The sequence below is a fragment of the Callithrix jacchus genome, chromosome 17 (genome assembly GCF_049354715.1).
Source record: "Callithrix jacchus isolate 240 chromosome 17, calJac240_pri, whole genome shotgun sequence".
In the NCBI taxonomy this organism is placed as follows: Eukaryota; Metazoa; Chordata; class Mammalia; order Primates; family Cebidae; genus Callithrix; species Callithrix jacchus.
The window spans coordinates 79,457,296-79,479,470 of NC_133518.1; the positions used below are offsets into that span (position 1 = coordinate 79,457,296).

At 42.9% G+C, this 22,175-nt stretch overlaps 1 protein-coding gene across 23 annotated transcripts in view; it reads right to left on the minus strand.

The window, feature by feature from the left end:
* The window catches only part of ULK4 (unc-51 like kinase 4), a 677,547-nt gene that overhangs the window by 413,698 nt on the left and 241,674 nt on the right, over positions 1-22,175 (minus strand). For all 23 annotated transcript variants that reach the window (XR_013528778.1, XR_013528777.1, XR_008477287.2 and 20 more), the window contains 2 exons: positions 11,482-11,533; positions 11,239-11,383 (listed from right to left, as the gene is read on the minus strand). Coding sequence is in view for 15 of the 23 variants with exons in the window: in XM_078354734.1 (XP_078210860.1) it covers positions 11,239-11,383; positions 11,482-11,533 (197 nt within the window). In the remaining 8 variants the exon portion in view is untranslated. The remainder of the gene's footprint in view (positions 1-11,238; positions 11,384-11,481; positions 11,534-22,175) is intronic.

Genomic DNA, 22,175 nt, shown 5'->3' on the forward strand with positions numbered 1-22,175 from the left:
TTTCCAGTTTCATGTCCCTGTAAAGGACATGAACTCATCCTTTTTAAGGCTGCATAGTATTCCATGGTGTATATGTGCCACATTTTCTTTATCCAGTCCATCACTGATGGGCATTTAGGTTGGTTCCAAGTCTCTGCTATTGTGAACAGTGCTGCATATGTGTGCATGTATCTTTATAGAATTATTTATAGTCCTTTGCATATACACCCAGTAATGGGATTGCTGGGTCAAATGATATTTCTGCTTCTAGATCCTTGAGGAATCACCACACTGTCTTCCACAATGGTTGAAGTAATTTGCACTCCCATCAATAGTGTAAAAGTGTTCCTATTTCTCCACATCCTCTCCAGCATCTGTCTCCTGACTTTTTAATGATTGCCATTCTAACTGGCATAAGATGGTATCTCATTGTGGTTTTGATTTGCGTTTCTCTAATGACCAGTGATGATGAGCCTTTTTTCATATGTTAGTTGGCTATATAAATGTCTTCTTTAGAGAAGTGTCTGTTCATATCCTTTCTCCACTTTTTATTGGGTTTGTTTTTGTCTTGCAAATTTAAGTTCCTTGTAGATTCTAGATATTAGTTCTTTGTCAGATGGACAGATTGGAAAAATTTTCTCCCATTCTGTAGCTTGCCTGTTCACTCTGATGATAGTTTCTTTTGCAGTGTGGAAGCTCTTCAGTTTAATTAGATATTGTTTGTCAATTTCGGCTTTTGATGCCATTGCTTTTGGTGTTTTAGTCATGACGTATTTGTCCATGCCTATGTCCTGAATGGTTATTGCCTAGGTTTTCTTCTAGGGTTTTTATGGTTTTAGGTCATAAGTTTAAGTCTTTAATCCATCTTGAGTTAATTTTTGCATAAGGTGTAAGGAAGAAGTCCAGTTTAAGTTTTCTGCATATGGCTAGCCAGTTTTCACAACACCATTTATTAAACTTTCCCTATTGCTTGTTTTGTCAGGTCTGTCAGAGATCAGATGGTTGTAGATGTGTAGTGCTATTTCTGAAGCCTCTGTTCTGATCCACTGGTCTATATATCTATTTTGGTACCAGTACCATGCTATTTTGGTTACTGTGGCCTTGTAGTATAGTTTCAAGTCAGGTAGTATGATGCCTCCAGCTTTGTTTTGCTTAGAATTCTCTTGCTATGTGGGCTTTTTTGGTTCCATATGAAATTTAAAGTAGTTTTTTCTAAGTCTGTGAAGAAAGTCAATGGTAGCTTGATGGGAATAGCATTGAATCTATAAATTACTTTGGGCAGTATGGCCATTTTCATGATATTGATTCCTCCTAACCATGAGCATGGAATATTTTTCCATCTGTTTGTGTCCTCTCTGATTTCCTTGAACAGTGGTTTGTCCTCTCTGATTTCCTTGAAGAGGTCCCTCACATCGCTTATAAGTTGTATTCCTAGGTATTTTATTCTCTTTGTAGCAATTGTGAATGGGAGTTCATTCATGATTTGGCTCTCTGTTTTATCTATTATTGGTGTATAGGAATGCTTGTTATTTTCTTCACATTGATTTTATATCCTGAGACTTAGTTGAAGTTGCTTATCAGCGTAAGAACTTTGAGCTGAGACGACAGGGTTTTATAAATATACAATCATGTCATCTGCAAACAGAGACAATTTGACTTCCTCTCTTCCTATTTAAAAACCCCTTATTTCTTTCTCTTGCCCCATTGCCTGGTCCAGACCTTCCAATCGTATATTGAATAGGAATGGTGAAAGAGGGTATCCTGGCCTTGTGCCAGTTTTCAAAAGAAATGCTTCCAGCTTTCACCCACTCAGTATGATGTTGGCTGGATGTGAAATTCTGGGTTGAAAATTCTTTAAGAATGTTGAATGCTGGCCCCCACTCTCTTCTGGCCTGTAGCATTTTTGCAGAAAGATCTGCTGTTAGTCTGATGAGCTTCCATTTGTGGGTAACCCGACCTTTCTCTCTGGTTGCCCTTAACATTTTTTTCCTTCATTTCAACCTTGATGAATCTGACAATTATGTGTGTTGGAATTGCTCTTCTCGAGGAGTATCTTTGTGGTGTTCTCTTTACTTCCTGAATTTGAATGTTAGCCTGACTTGCTAGGGGAAGTTCTCCTGGATAATACTCCGAAAAGTATTTTCCAACTTGGTTCCATTCTCCCTGTCTCTTTCAGGTACACCAGTCAAATGCAGATTTGGTCTTTTCACATAGTCCCATATTTTTTGAAGGCTTTGTTAGTTTCTTTTCACTCTTTTTTTCTCTAACCTTGTCTTTTCACTTTATTTCATTAATATTTATCTTCATTCTCTTGAAGATAAATTGATGATTTATCTTCATTCTCTGATATCCTTTCTTCCACTTGATCAGTTTGGCTGTTGATAGTTGTGTATGTTTCACGAAGTTCTCGTGCTGTGTTTTTCAGTTCCATAAAGTCGTTTATGTTCTTCTCTAAACTGGTTATTCTAGTTAGCAATGCTCCTTTTAGCTCAGAGGAGTTTGTTATTACCCACCTCTGCCAGTTCTGTCAATTCATCAAACTCATTCCCTGTCCAGTTTTGTTCACTTGCTGGCGAGGAGCTGTGATCCTTTGGAGAAGAGGCGTTCTGGTTTTTGAAATTTTCAGACTTTTTGTGGCTTTTCCCTCATCTTCGTGGATTTTTCTTGGTCTTTGATGGTCTTTGATGTTGGTGACCTTCTAATGGGGTTTCTGTGTGGACATCCTTTTTGTTGATGTTGATGCTGTTTCTTTCTGTTTGTTAGTTTTCCTTCTAATGAGCCCCTCTGCTGCAGGTCTGTTGGAGTTTACTGGAGGTCCACTCCAGACCCTGTTTGCCTGGGTATCACCAGCAGAGGCTGCAGAACAGCAAAGATTGCTGCCTGTTCCTTCCTCTGGAAGCTTCATCCCAGAGGAGCACCTGCCAGATGCCAGTCAGAGCCCTCTTGTATGTTGACCCCTGCTGGGAGGCGTCTCCCAGTCAGGAGGCATGGGGTCAGGGACCCACGTGAGGAGGTAGTCTGTCCCTTCACAAAGCTCGAGTGCTGTACGATGAGATCCACTGCTCTCTTCAGAGCCGGCAGGCAGGAAACATTTAAGTCTGCTGAAGCTGCTTCCACAGCTGCCCCTTCCCCCAGGTGCTCTGTCCCAGGGAGATGAGAGTTTTATCTGTAAGCCCCTGACTGGGGCAGCTGCCTTTCTTTCACGATGTCCTGCCCAGAGAAGAGGAATCTAGAGAGGAGTCTGGCTACAGCGGCTTTGCTGAGCTGTGGTGGGCTCTACCCCAAAACATTTTTTTAATTAAAACAAATTATCTAAGGAAAGAACAGAAATGAAATACTCCTTTGTATTAGAATTCCTATCAAAGATGGTCAGGTTTATACCTATTTTCACACAGATTGCTTACGGCTAAGGGAGACAAAGCAGCAATGCAGAATCATCCACTCGTGACGTTTACGGGACGTTCTTCCTACAGCAGCTAAATAAGCCTACAGTGTGTTGCTGCTAATAGAATCCACCTACAAATTCCAATTCCTAAAAGGAAATGTCATTTTAATTTGTAAGGAATCATTCTTTCTCGGATTCCAAAAAACAAAGCCTGAATAATTTATGAAGCTACTATGGCCCTGATGATTTTACAAGTCACAAGAGAATTACAAAAAAGAAGGGCTGTACTCATTTTCCCTGGGAGAGAAATGTTGAATGCCATACTGTCAAAAAAATGCTGCAAGCACATTTACATCAGCATCATCTCTTTTCAATGCAAACACGCAAAGCTAAAAAATATACATCTAAAACTAAAATGTATGTTGGCAAAATGGTTCCCGTCTACCAAAGGCAAATTGCGTGGCAAATGTTTCCCACAACTTGTGACATCACTTAAGCCTTGCCTGACTATGCTATTCAAAACAGCCAGCCTCCCCCATTCCCCTTCCCAACACTCACTCTTGCCTCATAATGGTTCATAGTTTTCTTTACAGTACTCACAATTAGCTGAAGTCATCCCACATATTCATCTCTTCACTGCTTTGTCTTGCTCACAGGAATGTAGGCTCACTGAGGGGCGGGGATTCACTCTTGTGAACCATTGCATCCCCAGTGCCTGGCACACGGAAGTCACTTAATATGTATTTATGGAATTAATTAATATAAAAAAAGGAGGCAGGGAGGAAGACTGGAACGGTCTTAAAGGGCATATGCACAATCCCACCATACAGTATTAATACAAATTAGATTTGCATTCGTGAGAGTATTGAAATTGCCACCACCCAAGAAAAAGCAATGGTGTTTCCTCAGTGAAAAATCTAGTCCCATGCACATTTAAATACTAAAAGAGAAATGTCCTCACCTTATGTAACAAGTCTCTGGAAAAAAAAGTCCAAATAGTCAGCAGAAGACTACTTTTAGTACTCAGATTTCATTGATAATGACTTTGATATTAAACTCCTGAGAGGTGCTGATTTTAATTAATAAGGTCAATTTGGGCTTAAGTTCCATTAAATACTGCCTTGTCTCTTCTGCATAAGCCTTTAAAATTAAATCTTGTCTCTCAGCTGAATATAAATCATGGGGTAGTTTTCTGAGTATATGTGGTATCTTTCCTCCCAGAAGAGAAAAAAATCTATGCTCATTAATCACACAGATAACTCAGTTATGACACTGGCATTCCAACCGTATTAAAGAAAGGAAGGTAACTGACTGGAGAGGGTGAGGGCACACACACTGAGTTAAGGGCAAGGTCAAGATTTGAATCCAAACAAAGAGCCACAAGATAAAGATGACCATGCCCAGTATCACCAACTTAATAAGCACAGAGTTTCCTCAAGCTGGTGGCAAAATGTGAAGTCAGCGTCCAAGTATGTCAAGAATTTGACACACCGTTTCCAGCTTGTGGATGGAGGGACTCTGTAAGAAGAAATACAGGCAGCACAGATATGGGTACTCTAATCCTACAAATGCACCATGGGTTGAATAATTGCCCCCAAAAAGGTATGTTCGAGTTATAACACCCAAAACACATCAATGTGACCTTATTTAGAAAAAGGGTTTCTGAAGATGTAGTTAAAAACTCAAGATGAGATCATCCTGGGTTAGGCTGGGTGCTGTGGCTCACACCTGTAATCTCAACACTGGGAGGCAGAGGTGGGCAGATCACTGAGGTCAGGAGCTGGAGACCAGCCTGGTTGACATGGTGAAAGTCTGTCTCTACTAAAAATACAAAAATTAGCTGGGTGTGGTGGCACCACACTTGCAGTCCCAGCTACTTGGGAAGCTGAGGCAGAAGAATCGCTTGAACCCAAGAAATGGAGTTATAGTGAGCCAAGATTGCACCACTGCACTCCAGTGGGAGACTCCATCTCAAAACAAAACACAAAGAAAAAGATCATTCTGGATTTAAGATGGGCCCTAAATCTAAATCCAGTGACAGTGTACCCATAAGAGAAAGGCAGCGGAAAATTTAAGGCAGGGGCCCAAGGGAGAAAGCCACATGAAAGCAGAAGCACAGATCAGACTGACCCACCACAAACCAAGCATCGCTGGAGGACACCAGAGGCACAGAACGGATTCTCCCTCAGAGCCGCCCAAAGGAACCACCGCCACCAATGCCTTGATTTCAGACTTCTGGCTTCCCGAACTGTTACAGAATGAATTCCTTCTACTTCAAGATAGTTGGTTTATATAACTTGTTATAGGAGCACCAAGAAACTAATAAAAACAAGAAGCTGAATTCTGTCCACAACCTAAATGAGCCTGGAAGCAGATTTCTCTCCAGAGACATTAAAGGAGGACCCAGCCCAGGGGATGCCTTGATTTCAGCTATGTGAGAACCTGAGCAAGAACCCAGGGACAGTGTGGCAGACTTCTGACCTTGGAGCTGTGACCGAATAAATGGGCATTGACTTGAGTCACTAAGTTCATGGTAATTTGTTATGTGTCAACAGAAAGCTAAGCAAATATTTAGAGTTTAATTTTCTTGTATTATATTAATACTTAGAACCTAAAGTTATATAAAGTTTTGATGGTGAGTATCCTTTTCTTTTCCTGACCTTAGTGAAAACGTCCTTAACTAAGCAATACTTCTAAAATGGTGACGGAAGGAGCACTAGAATTCTGAAAGATGTCAGTGGGTAGGTCATAGGAAATAGCATCCTCAGGGCACAGAATGCTGAGAAAGCCTGAGCTTTAGGAAGTGTGAATTGTAAAACTCAAAACCAAATCGGTTTCAGAAAGAACACGTTCCCTCCAGATTTACTAACATTATACAGGCGCAGAGCTTAATAAAGGTGGCTTCAAGATAAAATTAGTATTTCAGTAAACATTTTTACATACATGACTTACACACTTCTTCAGTTAAAGAAAAACAAAAACTTCTGAAATTCTTAGAGCTGTCAGAGAGTAAGTTCTGTGGAAAGGCAAAGGCTATCCTGATGTTGGTCATTAATGTTTCCAGCAATTAGGAACATGCCTGTGAAATCAGATGCGTTTAGTATCAGGTTGTAAATGAGCTGATGAAGAGAGAAAATACTGTCTCTCCAGCTTATTTCAGCTGACTCTCAATGTGCAGGTTTCTGCAGGAAACAAACTAGCCTGCTTCCTGCCCAGTATGCTGCCTCTTCCATAGCTTTGCTTATCCCCTTCTTGTCTGGGGTACCTGCTCCCCTTTTCTTTTGAGACAGGGTCTCACTCTGTAGCCCAGGCTGAAGTGGTGCTGTCACAGCTCACTGCAGCCTTGACCTTCCTGGGCTCAGGTGATCCTTCCACCTCAGCCTCCTGAGTAGCTGAGACTACAGGCGTGCGCCACCATGCCTAGATAATTTTTGTATTTTTTTTCTAGAGATGGGGTTTCGCCACATTGCCCAGGCTAGTCTCAACTCCTGGGCTCAAGTGATCCACCCACCTGGGCCCCCCAAAGTGCTGGGATTACAGGCCCAAGCCAGTGCGCCCACCAGCCCTATTTGTTTCCTCTCCAGCCACACTCAGGTTTCAAAGTCTAACTCAAATACTATCTCTTTACAAATGGTATTATAATCCACATGTGACAGGCTGTAAGCAAATACTCTGAAGTTCATTCTTTAGAAAGCATGCACACTGAGAAAGGGTAATGATTTTTCAAAATTAATGCATCAATTTAAATAGTAATGAGTTCATTGACAGTATTTTGATAGACATTGTGATGGTTAACCTGATGCGTCAAGTTACTCACTAAGTAGGGTACCCAGACATTTGGGCAGGCATCACTCTGGGTGTGGCTGTGACGGTGTTTCCGGATGACAGTAACGTTTGAATCAGTAAACTCAGGGAAGCAGACGGCCCTTCCTAACAGGGGTGGATCTCATCCAATCAATCAAAGACCTGAATAGAGCAAAAAGACTAAGAGGGAACCCCTCGTGCCTGCCTGCCTTGAACTGGGACAGAGGTCTCCTGTGCCTTTTAACTGGAGCAGAAACGCCGGCTCCTCTTCAGCCTTGAGCCCGCCAGCTTTCAGAAAGCAACGACGCCACCACAGGCTCTACTTTTGATTCCTGCTCTGCATTTGTGTTTATGGTTTTCTTATGCATTCTTTGGCAATATTCTGCAGTTAAGTCTGTTTTTAGCATGTAATTTTGTCTGTCTCCAGCTTGTCAACCGCAGACCTTGGGACCTCTCAGCCTCTGTGACATGCAAGCCGATTTCTTAAAACAAATCTTTATTTCATGTATGTGTGTGTGCGTGTACACACACACACACACACACACACACACACACAGAGCTCCTATTGGCTCTGTTTCTCTGGAGAGCCATCATATTGAGATTTGTTCTTACAACTGAGCTTTTGTTCCTATTACACAGCAGTTGTGATAAGCACCTGGCACGTGGGTATTACATGGTACTTAACAAGATTAAATTATTGCCCTTCCTGAGATTGTTTCCTGAAGTATTAGAAAAGACATCCACCCTTTCTCTAGGATTACCCTCTCTGCCAGGAACCATTTAACTACCACGTGGCTGAGAACAGGAGTCTATCTGAGAACAAAGCAGAGAAGATGTAGGCAGAGCAAAGAGATGGAAAGAAAGACGTATCCATGGAGTATCACAGACAGAAATCAAGCCCCTAAATCCAGCTGTTTACACAAGTCTTTGACCTCTCAGTCATGTGAGCAAACAAATTATCTTGTAAGTTAATTTGAATTGGGTGTTATTTGCAAATAAAGTGCTGACTAATGAAACACCTCCCTGTGCAAGCTGGGGTCCCTATCGTACATGTGCATGAAAAGCGTGTCCCCTTGGCTTTATCAAAAGTATCGTTTAAGGTCAAAAGAGGGTGAAACCTTTAACAAAAGAAAAACACGAACACCAATGTGTCTACTTGCTAAACTGAAGTGGGCGCCATACGGTTCCCATGGACTCTAGTGACTTCTTCATTCTTAAGCTATTATGTTCACATACTCAGTGGAGAACATGGACTTTCCATTTTTAGTATTTCTAAACTTATTCTTACCAAGAGGTACCTTCAAAGATCAAACTCCTTGCCAAGGTTCTAGTTTTCCAGAGTCAAAGAAGTTAAACGAATGTGTTACTTATATTTCCTTTACAATTTTTTTTACATTTCTTCTATTAGCCCTTACTATATATGCCAGGAAGGCACGATAAACATTATCTATTTTAATGGCCAATTCATTTCTATGAAGTATGTACCATTACTATTATTGTTCTATTATGATCTTCACTTTAAAGATGAACATGAGATTAAAATAATGAGCCTGGTAATAATAGTGACAGTACTAAACACTTGTCAACAGGGTACCATTTGCCATACGCTGTACTAAGTGTTTTAAAAGAAGCACCCTATGTAATCTGGACAATGATCATCTGAGGTAGGTACTATTCTACAGATGAGAAAACCAGGGCTTGGAGACTGAGATGAGGGCCAAGGCTTACACTCCACGACAAAATCAGTCTGAAAGCTTTGAAAACTTTCCACATCACATCCAGATAAATTCCGCACTGTTATCTGAAGTGCATTTCAAGTTGTTCAATAAAAACTTGAACTCATCTACATTACTTATGTTCTTGAACTATCGTGTGGTTTACATTTGCATTTTCCTCTTTAATGCCTCGTCTCTGGAATAAGTACAGACTCACACCAAAGGAAATCTTTAATCCCAGCTCGAATCAGTAACACAGGATCACTGAATTAGAGTTAATACTTTTTATTATAAACTGTGCCAAAACCGGGAAGACTTCAGAGATACAGAAATGTGGTTTCAGATTAACAGAGCTGCAAAAAATCTATGCCTGGACTGTGAGGTCCTGTTTGAGTAAATGTGATCCCTACCGTGCAGGGCAGACAGCTCAGGTCCTGAGAACACTTCTCTACAAGTTCTTACACAGCATATATCCAAAGCACGTATTTTCTTTTTCTTTTTGTTTTTTGTGAACTATGCTGCCCAAGCTGGCCTAGGCAATCTTCCAGTCTCAGCTTCCCAAGTACCTGGGACTGCAGGCATGAGCCACTGAATTCAGCTCTCAATGAACATCCTTTGAGTATCATATTTTGTGCGAAAACTATGTTTAAGGCATTTCCTTTTCTGAAATATGCTTATAATTATACACGAATACTTTTCAAAACATAGAACACACTAAAAGCATTAATCCCATTAGAGAAGGGTATAATCACTTATTGAATTCACGTAAGTGTAGAGCACAGACACACACTCATACATCACGAATATAACTGAAAAGGTACTTACTGACAGCTCATCATTGAGCAAACTCCACATGACACAGTTTCAGAATTTTTTCATACAGATAATTGTCTTACTTTGGGCATCAAAAGTATTCTTACAGTACATATTAATGAGCTCTCCCTGAAACCAACTGCAGAGTGTAAAAGGAAAAAAGACACAAGAGTCGGGCCTTTCAATCAAGCCGTTACAGACCAAGCTCCAGCCAGTCAGGACGGGCTCCCCCAGACACTGGAAGGCTGAGGGTGGACACAGAACAGCCACACACTTAGTGAAAGGCACCTGCTCAACCAACTGGGGTGGCTGAGTGCTTCATCCACAGCAACCGGCAATTTCAGTTATTTGGGTTTTCTTTAATGTGAACCTCGTATTATATGAGAGAGTTCAAACTCTTAACACTGGCCAAAATCAGAATGTAATTACATCAGTTTCTTTATTATGATCATTATTTTTTTTTGACGAGGACAGATCTTAAGAAGTTGCAACAACAGAGGGAAGTGTTCATTAGGCTGCCTTTCTTGTAAATCTGCGGAGCTGACCCCAACTGTGGCCCAGGCCTGAAGAAAGCCGTGATCAGGCAGCATATTAATGCATAATACACAATCTAGCATTGGTTTAATTTCGCAAAATCTTCTTTAATACTGACATATAACATGCAGGTTTGGGAACTAACTTAGATAAAATTGACAGCGTCCTCTCTGGAGTTTCGCACGTTTGCATTAGATGGTCTCAGGAGTCATCCTGCTGTGTGTTTGCTCTACGAGCGATGGAGTGAAAGAACACAAAACCCCTTTCTCTTCATGAATACTCATTACCTGTTCCACCTCCACCGAACCCCTGAGAAAGTCCTGCTCATAACTAAACATAATTTCAATTCCAAGAGTTTGGGGAAAGGGATCACCTCTATCTCACTTATACCCGAGTACAACCAGGAGAAGTCTCAATTTCATGTTCCCATAGTCTTGTAATATTGATCTTGAATCATAACCCTTACCCCTTGAGCCATGAACACCTGTAAATCTGTATAACTGCTGGGTGCAGTGGCTCACGCCTGTAATCCCAGCACTTTGGGAGGCCGAGGCGGGTGGATCACGAGGTCAAGAGATCGAGACCATCCTGGTCAACATGGTGAAACCTTGTCTCTACCAAAAATACAAAAAATTAGCTGGGCATGGTAGCACATGCCTGTAATCCCAGCTACTCAGGAGGCTGAGGCAGGAGAATTGCCTGAACCCAGGAGGCGGAGGTTGCGGTGAGCCGAGATGGCGCCATTGCACTCCAGCCTGGGTAACAAGAGTGAAACTCCGTCTCAAAAAAAAAAAAAAAATCTGTGTAACTTCAAAATCATGTTCTCCTGAGTCTTCTGCAGGCTAACAGTTACTGCATCTGTCTCTAAACTTTTTTTACAATGAGTACGTAAGCATATGTGTATAAATATAAAGCCAGGAAGACCCAGCGCCGTCACTGAACCTAGTTCGACAGAGCCTCCTGGATAGCCCACCCTTCCCTGCATGAATACAGCTGCATGATACTTACTGGGGAAGTAAGACATCTCGAATGAGAGCCAGAAGACTGCTGTCAGAGTCAACGCCGGCCGCCTCCTTGCCATCCCCAAACTCCTGGTTCACAAGTAGAGATGCAGTTTCTGAGAGCAACCGCAAGCTGAAGAGTCTCCACTCCACTGGGAAAGAACACAACGCCAAGAACATGGCTCCATGGAGACAGAATGAAAATGGAATGTGTAGCTGATGGAATTCTTGCTGCTGACATCACACTTACCATTCTGGCTTTGGACCAAGGACACCAAGGGTGGCAGGATATACTCAACGACCTAAAAGAAAGCACGCAGAACACTCAGTTCCAATCTCTATCAACACTAAACTGATATCAGCCACAAACTACATCTTTTTCCACAGATAGAATCCCTAATCAAAGGGGTAGAAAAACAATGGCTAAGTTTATCCCAGATTTAAACTCTCCATGACATTTCATAAACCACCAAGTTCATTTAACTCTAAAAAAGCCGTCAGGTCAAAATGACATCATGAAAATCAAAACAGCAATTTCTCAAAACCTTCAGGGTCTATGAAACGAACTTCAGAATGTAATGCAAAATCTAGTCAGCACAGGTTGGCATGAAACCATCGAACTGATATGTATATGCTGATGATCACACGTCAAGTGTAACCTAAACAACAGTCAAAATGTTGGGGAAAGAAGAGACACAGAGGCCCCATGTTTTATCAAATACGTCGAACAACTACAAGCTCGTCCTGGTTATTTTTAGAAACAGACCCCAAAGATGTAAATCCCTACCCAAACCAGCCGTCAGCTCCTAGTCACATCACAGCACAAACGTGGAGTGAAATGTAACCCAAATAAACAAGTATTTTCCTCCAAAATACCAAAAAAGAAAGAATAAATCCCTACTCTAGCCTAACAATGAAAGCGACTGTTTCATTTGATGAATTATTTCAGTAACAATAAACGAAATTCCCATTGTTAGTGTGCTCGTTCTCTCTATACTGGTAAAAGAGCAGGAGAATCTGTGCACACCCAGATGACATCTTGCTGTCCCTACAAACAAATCAACGTCCCACACAGGCAAGAATCTCCATACGTGCTTGGTGGCCATCTGCGTTAACATGTTCTGTCTCCACTTGACATAGGAAATGTACATGCAGTAGTGTATCTCGATATTTTTATGAGGACCCTAAGAACCAGTGGTGTTTTGTTCACCCTCTTCCAATAAGTGATGTCCGGTCACATCACCCAAAGATACCGTGCTCCACCAAAGCATTTTGAGAACTCCAAACCTGCAGTCATGTCTGAAGCAAAAACTATGCAAAGGAAAGAAATACACACTGCTCTCGACGATATCAACATGACCAACAGCTATCTTAAAGGCTGAAGACTGTGTATCAGGAGAGGAGTAAGACTGAAACAAAGATCTAAGAGCCCATCTCAAGAAATTCAAAAACAATTAAACATGGCCAGGAAAGAAAGCCTGTCAGACAGAAGAAGAACACAGAAAAATCAACAGCATTTACGACACACAGTAGGGACAAGGCTTGGCTCCAGCTCACCCTTACTAGAGCACTCTTTCATACACATTCTTCCACGCATTTCCCCTAATCACAAAACCCACACCACTGCCTCACTGATGCCTCACCCACTAACCCCAAGGCTTTACTCACGCTCTGGCTCTACGCTCCCATGTTTAACCGTGCCTTTTACTTAATGAATTCCAACAACTGGCCTTGGAGATCCAAAACCAACCATGGAGTGTCCCCCTCAGGAAGGAATGACAGCTTTGTGCCACTGGCCAGACCACCACGGGTCCATTTCTTAAGATAAACATCGCAACCAGCTGTGCTGACCTGCACCCTGACCCTTCACGTTCCGCTTTGCCCAGCCCAGCCTGCATACCCTACCCTATTTATCAATTCCTGCACTTTGCCTAATAAAAATTCCAATCAGCTCTTCAGAGAGGCAGTCAGGGAATTCTCTTTCTCTCATGATGCTTCCCTTATGCATGAGCTCCAATGAAGCCTTGTTTGGGAAAACTCTTTTGGCCTCGTCAATTTCTATTGCACTGAGAGCCCAAGGACCATGGTCAGTAACATTTATACGTACCTCCAACAACCAATCAAATAACTCAAAAAATATCCTGTTGACAACGGCAATATCATGATCTTAGCAAGAATATATATATTGATATAAATGTATACATGTGCATATTTGTGTGTATGTATATGTAAATGCATATATTTACAGGTACTATAGTCTCTGATGGACTTCTGGATTCTAGACCAACATGTCGAGAGCTTGGAAATCATCACAACCAACCATACCACAAAGAAAAGGCTGAACAACTAAAAATCAACCACTTTTCTTAGATACATCAAAGAACTGAAGTCATAGGAAACCATCAAGCCCAGAACCAGAGGGACAGCAAATTTGGAAAATCACAGCTTACCAGGAGCAGGACTCACCACTGGAGCCACCAGAACAGCAGGTAAAGGGTGGCTGACTGACTGCTGGAGACTGAGCATGGACTAGCTCAGGAGATTAGTCACTCCTGGAGACCCAGCGTTAGGGGAGCCACTAAGTGTTACCGTCAGGAGCTCCCCACCAACACCACTTCTCAGAGTGAATGTGAAAAAATCTCCCGGTACTTCAGTAAGGGAAGAGGAAATTTACTATTTTGAAGTATGTCCAGAGCATTGTTTAACAAAGGTCTGGACTCAAGGGAAACTATTTTACAACAGCCTAACTTAATGGGGTTTTAGCAGAACTTAACTCCCCGGGCAAGGGAAATACCCAACTCCAGGCTCCTCTAGCCTTCTTGTCTCACCTACAGTGGGAGGCTGGGGACACTAAGAAGCACTTGTGAAGGTCACACCCTAGGTACTAACTAAAAGAGTAAGACCTAATCACAGAACTATGCAACGCCCCTTCCCCCACCACCTTACCACAACATTAACATGGGTTCAGTTTAACACTGTCTTACGAGTGGCACAGGTGGTATTTAAGACAGAGTTCTTTGGAGGGAAACCCGAAGACAACAGCAGAGAAAACAACTCAGTTACTAAAGGGAATCTTAGTCTCTGAAACCTACAACTATCGCAAACAAGGAACACAGACTAGCTCCTGGGCTTCGATAAACATAAAAACTTACATGAAAGGCCCATTTACCTAAGTTCAGTCCACCTGAAACACTGTGCTGGAATGAAATGTCCAAAGTGCTAAGAGAAAAAAGCCGCCAACCTAGAATTCTGTATGTGATGAAATTATCCCTCAAAATTGAAGGAGAAATGAAGACTTTCTCATAGACAAGAATTGAAGAAATGTTTCACCAATAGATTTGCTTTGTAAGAAATATTTAAAGAAATTCTTCAGAGGGAAGGAAAATTGTAGATCAGGAATATATATCTACATAAAGAAAAGAAGAATGTTAGAGAAGTGGATAAATGAAGGTAAAACAGTTGTTTTGTTTTGTTTTGTTTTGTTGAGACGGAGTTTCGCTCTTGTTACCCAGGCTGGAGTGCAATGGCGCCATCTCAGCTCACCGCAACCTCCGCCTCCTGGGTTCAGGCAATTCTCCTGCCTCAGCCTCCTGAGTAGCTGGGATTACAGGCACGCGTCACCATGCCCAGCTAATGTTTTGTATTTTTAGTAGAGACGGGGTTTCACCATCTTGACCAGGATGGTCTTGATCTCTTGACCTCGTGATCCACCCACCTCGGCCTCCCAAAACATAGTCTTTAATAAGAAGACTCAAGAGAGGCCAATTCTCTGAAAATTAATCTATAATTCCAACACACACACACAAAATCTAACAAGGTTTTCAAACCCTTCATATTGACTCTGTAATATATATGGAAAGCAGAGGTTCAAGAAGAACAGAAAACTGTCCAGGTACAGTAGCTCGTGCCTAGGAGCCACTTCGGGAGACTGAGTTGGGCAAATCACTTGAGGTCAGGAGTTCAAGATCAGCCTGGACAACATGATGAAACCTCATCTCTGTTAAAAATGCAAAACTTATCCAGGCATGGTGGTAGGCACCTGTAACCCCAGCTACTTGGGAGGCTGAGGTGGGAGAATCGCTTGAACCTGAGAGGCCGAGATAGCAATGAGCTGAGATTGTGCCACTGCACTCCAGCCTGGGCAACTGAGACTCTGTCTCAAAAAAAGCAAAACAAAACAAAACAAAAAAAACAAGGATTACAGAAAACTTCCAAAAAAGCTTGGGAAAAGGATGGCTAACTCTAATAAGTTTCCATATTTACTCTGATGGAAATAAAATGCTACAGCACAGAGTAGACAAGATGAATGGAACAGAAAAGGGAGTATAGAAACAGACATGTATATGAACTTGGAAGTGGACGGAGTACCACCAACAGGGGTGTATTAGTCATTAGTCCGTTCTCATGCTGCTACACAGAAATATCTGAGACTGGGCAATTTATAAAGGAAAGAGTTTTTATTGACTCACAGTTCCGCATTGCTCGGGAGACCTCAGGAATCCTACAATCATGGCAGAAGGCAAAGGAGAAGCAGGCACCTTCTTCACAAGGTGGTAGGATGGAGTGAGTGCCGAGGACACGGGGAAAAGCCCCTTATAAAACCAGCAGATCTCATGAGAACTCACTCACTAACATTAGAACAGCACAGGGGTAACCGGCCCATGATTCAGCTGCCTCCCACCGGGGAGGCAGGGACACGTAGGGATTATGGGAACTACAATTCAGGATGAGATTTGGGCAGGAACTCAGCCAAACCATATCAAAGGGAAACTTAATAAAATAATACAATATATGTCCATATAAATCTCACGGGTTATTTTCTCTCTCTAAATGATAAAGGGAAATTTGTGTGACTGATACATCCAAATGCTGGCACAAACATTGTTTGTAGGCCCACATTAGATACATACAGATAGAGACACACAAACACGAAAGTAACTATTTAGATGAGCTGACACAGTATGTAGGTAAAGGGATTTTGTCACTGCCACTATCAAAATTTAATAGCTATTACGGGCTAGGAAAGAAAAGACCCAATTCATAAGTATGTATTTACACAAATATAAAATAACCAACAGTATATAAATAGGGATATGCAGAAAATCCAGGTTTCGTGGAAGAGGCCGACATGCGTGCTACTGTTACTGCTGTTTTGAGGCCTGAATTAGAGTCATGGAATGACTTGGGTCTTCTTTTATGTATTTATTTGAGATATTTAGAGAAATTTATTTTTACTTTAATTTGAAAATGTACAGATGAAAATTAAAACAATCATCTAGATAATAATCCAGAGGACACCAGACAAAGATAAGAAAGTAACCTGAAATTAAAAGAAAAAAAAATTTGCTCAAGTGACATATTGAGCAAAAGTTCTAGCCTCAGCCTCTGGCCCCAGATCCCTCGAGGTGACACTTCCAGGAGGACTACTGTAAAATAAGAGAGAGCTGCTCCACGGGTACCCAAAGTGAGGTGGCAGAGCTGGGCCAGAACAGAAAGGAGCTCGTGGAAACACAGCAAGCATGACTACCTCGCAAGCATCAGGAAAAATTTCTTCTCTTTAAAAAATATTTTTTAATTCCAATACATACAGTTTCCTAAAAAACTGTATGTATTTTATTTATTTTCTGCATTTAAAAACATCATTCTGAGGTTGGGCATAGTGGCTCTTGCCTATAATCCCAGCACTTTGGGAGGCTGAAGTGGGAGAATTGCAAGAGCCCAGGAATTCCAGGTTACAGTAAGCTGTGAGTGCACCACAGCACCCCAGCCCAGGTAACAAAGCAAGACACGGTCTAAAATAATTAATTAGATGTGGCATGGTGGCTCATGTCTGTAGTCCCAGCCCTTTGGGAGGCTGAGGCAGGTGGATCACAAGGTCAAGAGATTGAGACCATCCTGGCCAACACAGTGAAACCCCGTCTCTACTAAAAATACAAAAATTAGCTGGGCATGGTAGTGAGTGCCTATAGTCCCAGCTACTTAGGAGGCTGAGGTAGAAGAATCACTTGAACCTGGGAGGTGGAGGTGGCAGTGAGCTGAGATCGCACCACTGCACTCCAACCTGACGACAGAGAGAGACTCTGTCTCAAAAAAAAAAATTAATTAAATTTAAATAATACACAAATATTTTTAAAATTTTAAATATTTAAATATTGTATATTTTAAATATTTTAAATAATAAAAGCATCATTCTGAGAATGCATCCATAGGCCTCAATAGACTCCCACAGGCTTCCAAGGTACAAGGATCTTTAATGTACAAGGTAAACTTCCCTTAAGTGTCGCCAGAATGGGACAGCAGAAGCTCAATGAAATAAACTCATGAACAAATCAGTGTCCAATGTCAAGAAAACCACTCTGCTGCGTTGACTAGATTCCTGTACCTTCCCATGTAAGGATATCGGTGGTGGGGGGGGCACCTGTACAAAATTTCTGACCAATCCCTATGTCTTGAAAAAAAGACTAATTTCACCAAAGGAAAAAAAATCTAACAAGAGGGCCATCAAGATAAAGACACTTCCAAGTAAGAACTTCTGATCAGAGTGTTTCAAATGCTAGCCCGACACCTGTGAAGGGTATATTCCTGAGAACGCACTCGACAGGTAAGGCATTGTTCCCACCAGCTCCCAAGCACATGCCGAAGCTGAGGCAGCCCAGGCAATGCTCCTTTCTAACCACCTGTCCACGGGGGCTGGGCGAAGGGCTTGACTCTCAACCCAAGGCTAAGGTGAAGGGAGGTGGACACAAACACGATTCTTTCTGCCTACAACACTCACTCCTTGCCTTCAAGACTTAGGTCAAGAACTGCCTCCTCTTAAAATCATCTCCAGACTCTGTTAGACCAAACAGGGCTCCCAGCATGCACGGTGCACACCACCAACACAGCACTCTTCAAACCGTGCTCCAGTATCGGTCATCCCCTCCATCCTCATCCCACCACCTCCCCCAACAGAGAAGACATTCAGAGTAGGACCTGACTCTGGCTCACTATTAACTTCTCAAAGATGGTAGAGCCGAGCATGGTGGCTCACACTCGTAGTCCCAGCTACTTAGGAGGCTGGGGTGGGAGAATCGCTTGAACCCAGTTGTTTGAGACCAGCCTGAGCAATAGGATGGAACCCCAACCCTAAAAAACGAATAAACAAACACACAAATGGCACTTACTAAGAATATATGAGTAATGAATACATGAGCAAACCAAATAGCTAAAAGGTTTTCTTGAGACCACTTTTTATCTCACTGCTGTAACTCTATTCATACTATTTTTTTAGTATGAATAAGATAGTTTTAAAAAGATCTGAACTTATAAAACTATTTGTTTGTGGTACCGAATGCCAGTTTCTTTAGAACGAAAGAAAACTTTATTTGCTTTTGTATCCTGATTATCAGCTGAGACTACCCTAAACTTTGAGTTTCAAATAAAACCATCAGCCCTACATGCTATAAGCAATTTAGTGTCCTTTCCAAGGTTTCTGGGACTTTGCAGAGGCTTATTTACTTTCCCACGGTTCACTGCCAACTCTGAGTTTCTACCTCACTTATCTGCTTTTTACCTTCTCCTGCCCGCTATTTGCTTCTGGGAGATTGAATATACTGGTGGTAGCCAGACTATACATGACAATGGAACTCTAACTCACGGCCTCTACTGAAAGCAGGAGGAAGGCCAGGACCACAACCTCTGCAGCAATCAGCCTGGGATGCTTAGGGTGTAGTCGATGACTGTCAGCTTCAGTTTTTTTTGTACTCGTCCAAATTAGAGCCAGCTAGAGAAAGCCAAGTACATTCCCCTAACCAATCACATAGGATGTCCTGCTTCTAACAAGCCCACTTCCAGATTCCCCCACCAAGAGCCTCCCATCAGGGCACACTGAAGCCTTCCCTCTCCCACTCCCCTACTTGCCTTTAAGTCTCTGCCAAAGGCCAGTGATGGCCAACTTCTCTGCTGTAGCAGCTCTGAAAAAACCACCTGTTGTTCTCATTCGGTTGGTCTTTGTTGATTTCTACCCACCAGTGAAAGTCATAGAACATAGCCGCTGTTTAATAACTAAATTTAGAGGACTCACAAATTGTTGGTATGTATACCAGATTTCACTGAGAGTCTGCAGTGACTCATCACAAATCGTTGGTATGTACACCAGACTTCACTGAGAGTCTGCGGTGACTCATCACAAATTCTTGGTATGTACACCAGACTTCACTGAGAGTCTGCGGTGACTCATCACAAATCGTTGGTATGTACACCAGACTTCACTGAGTCTGTGGTGACTCATCACAAATCGTTGGTATGTACACCAGACTTCACTGAGTCTGTGGTGACTCATCACAAATCGTTGGTATGTGCACCAGATTTCACTGAGAGTCTGCGGTGACTCATCACAAATCGTTGGCATGTACGCCAGACTTCACTGAGAGTCTGCGGTGACTCATCACAAATCGTTGGTATGTACGCCAGACTTCACTGAGAGTCTGCGGTGACTCATCACAAATCGTTGGTATGTACGCCAGACTTTACTGAGAGTCTGCGGTGACTCATCACAAATCGTTGGTATGTACACCAGACTTCACTGAGTCTGTGGTGACTCATCACAAATCGTTGGTATGTGCACCAGATTTCACTGAGAGTCTGCGGTGACTCATCACAAATCGTTGGCATGTACGCCAGACTTCACTGAGAGTCTGCGGTGACTCATCACAAATCGTTGGTATGTACGCCAGACTTCACTGAGAGTCTGCGGTGACTCATCACAAATCGTTGGCATGTACGCCAGACTTCACTGAGAGTCTGCGGTGACTCATCACAAATCGTTGGTATGTACGCCAGACTTCACTGAGAGTCTGGGGTGACTCATCACAAATCGTTGGTATGTACGCCAGACTTCACTGAGAGTCTGCGGTGACTCATCACAAATCGTTGGTATGTACACCAGACTTCACTGAGAGTCTGCGGTGACTCATCACAAATCGTTGGTATGTACGCCAGACTTCACTGAGAGTCTGCGGTGACTCATCACAAATCGTTGGTATGTACGCCAGACTTCACTGAGAGTCTGCGGTGACTCATCACAAATCGTTGGTATGTACACCAGACTTCACTGAGTCTGTGGTGACTCATCACAAATCGTTGGTATGTGCACCAGACTTCACTGAGAGTCTGCGGTGACTCATCACAAATCGTTGGTATGTACGCCAGACTTCACTGAGAGTCTGGGGTGACTCATCACAAATCGTTGGTATGTACGCCAGACTTCACTGAGAGTCTGCGGTGACTCATCACAAATCGTTGGTATGTACACCAGACTTCACTGAGAGTCTGCGGTGACTCATCACAAATCGTTGGTATGTACGCCAGACTTCACTGAGAGTCTGCGGTGACTCATCACAAATCGTTGGTATGTACGCCAGACTTCACTGAGAGTCTGCGGTGACTCATCACAAATCGTTGGCATGTACGCCAGACTTCACTGAGAGTCTGCGGTGACTCATCACAAATCGTTGGTATGTACGCCAGACTTTACTGAGAGTCTGCGGTGACTCATCACAAATCGTTGGTATGTACGCCAGACTTCACTGAGAGTCTGCGGTGACTCATCACAAATCGTTGGTATGTACGCCAGACTTCACTGAGAGTCTGCGGTGACTCATCACAAATCGTTGGTATGTACGCCAGACTTCACTGAGAGTCTGCGGTGACTCATCACAAATCGTTGGTATGTACGCCAGACTTTACTGAGAGTCTGCGGTGACTCATCACAAATCGTTGGCATGTACGCCAGACTTCACTGAGAGTCTGCGGTGACTCATCACAAATCGTTGGTATGTACGCCAGACTTTACTGAGAGTCTGCGGTGACTCATCACAAATCGTTGGTATGTACGCCAGACTTCACTGAGAGTCTGCGGTGACTCATCACAAATCGTTGGTATGTACACCAGACTTCACTGAGAGTCTGCGGTGACTCAGGTTTTACTGCAGTGACTCCAACTGAAGTCTACCTGTTTTTAACCATCTTCAATCACTTGCAACTTTAACTTTTCTCACAGGCCTTCGTCCTTCACCAGCTCTGTGTTCCTGCCCTGCCGCCTCACTTTCTGGCTTCTAGGCAGCCTTTCCCTTGCTTCCTGCCTCCTTTCCTCTTTTCTCAGCTCTGCCAGCAACCAATGCATTTTTATTTCTTATGCTGACAATTTTAGCTACTCTGCTACCCCCATCCCTTCCTTCATCCAGGGTTTAAGGCCACTCCCCAATACTACCTACAAAAAAAACAAGAGGCTCAGTACAGACCATCCATGGCCTCACAGCTACAGAAGGGCCAGGCATATGTTTCCAGCTAACAGCTTCTCTCTGTCTTCAACCAGACCACTTTCCAGGACAGAGCACCTACATGCAGAAGGGAGGTTCTTCCCTCATAATCCAAGCTCATGCTGTGACAGCAGGTAGTCAGGCAGACATGAGCTGGCAGGAGAGGGACCCCACCCCAACCAGGAATACCAGGCGACATCGGGTGATAGGCAGTTGTTACTGTCACTCTAATCGGACACAAGTCAGTGCCAGCGAAGACAGTCTCCCAACGGATAGAAACATCTGGAACTGGAGATCAGAAGCTTCTCAACAAGATCTTAGGAGTTACGTGACTGGGCTCAATGTGCACTAAGAGGCAAAACGGTGGAGTTTAACTGGCATAGGACCTTCTAGTAGTAAGGGAAGAACTGCTCCAAGTGAGCATGTGTACAACGTCACACAGTGAGCACGCGGCCCCACAAGTTCTGGAAGCCACCGCACACGCGGACAACCTGCCCCAAGGGAAGAATCAGGGGAGAAGAGATGAGACCTGGGAAGCATGTGACATTTAAAGCCCCAAGTCCAAGGTCAAACCACAAACTGGACTCTCTCAAGGTGCCCACCTGGCCCTCTTCCAATTGTTGTTTACTTCCTTTGGTTCCTGCCG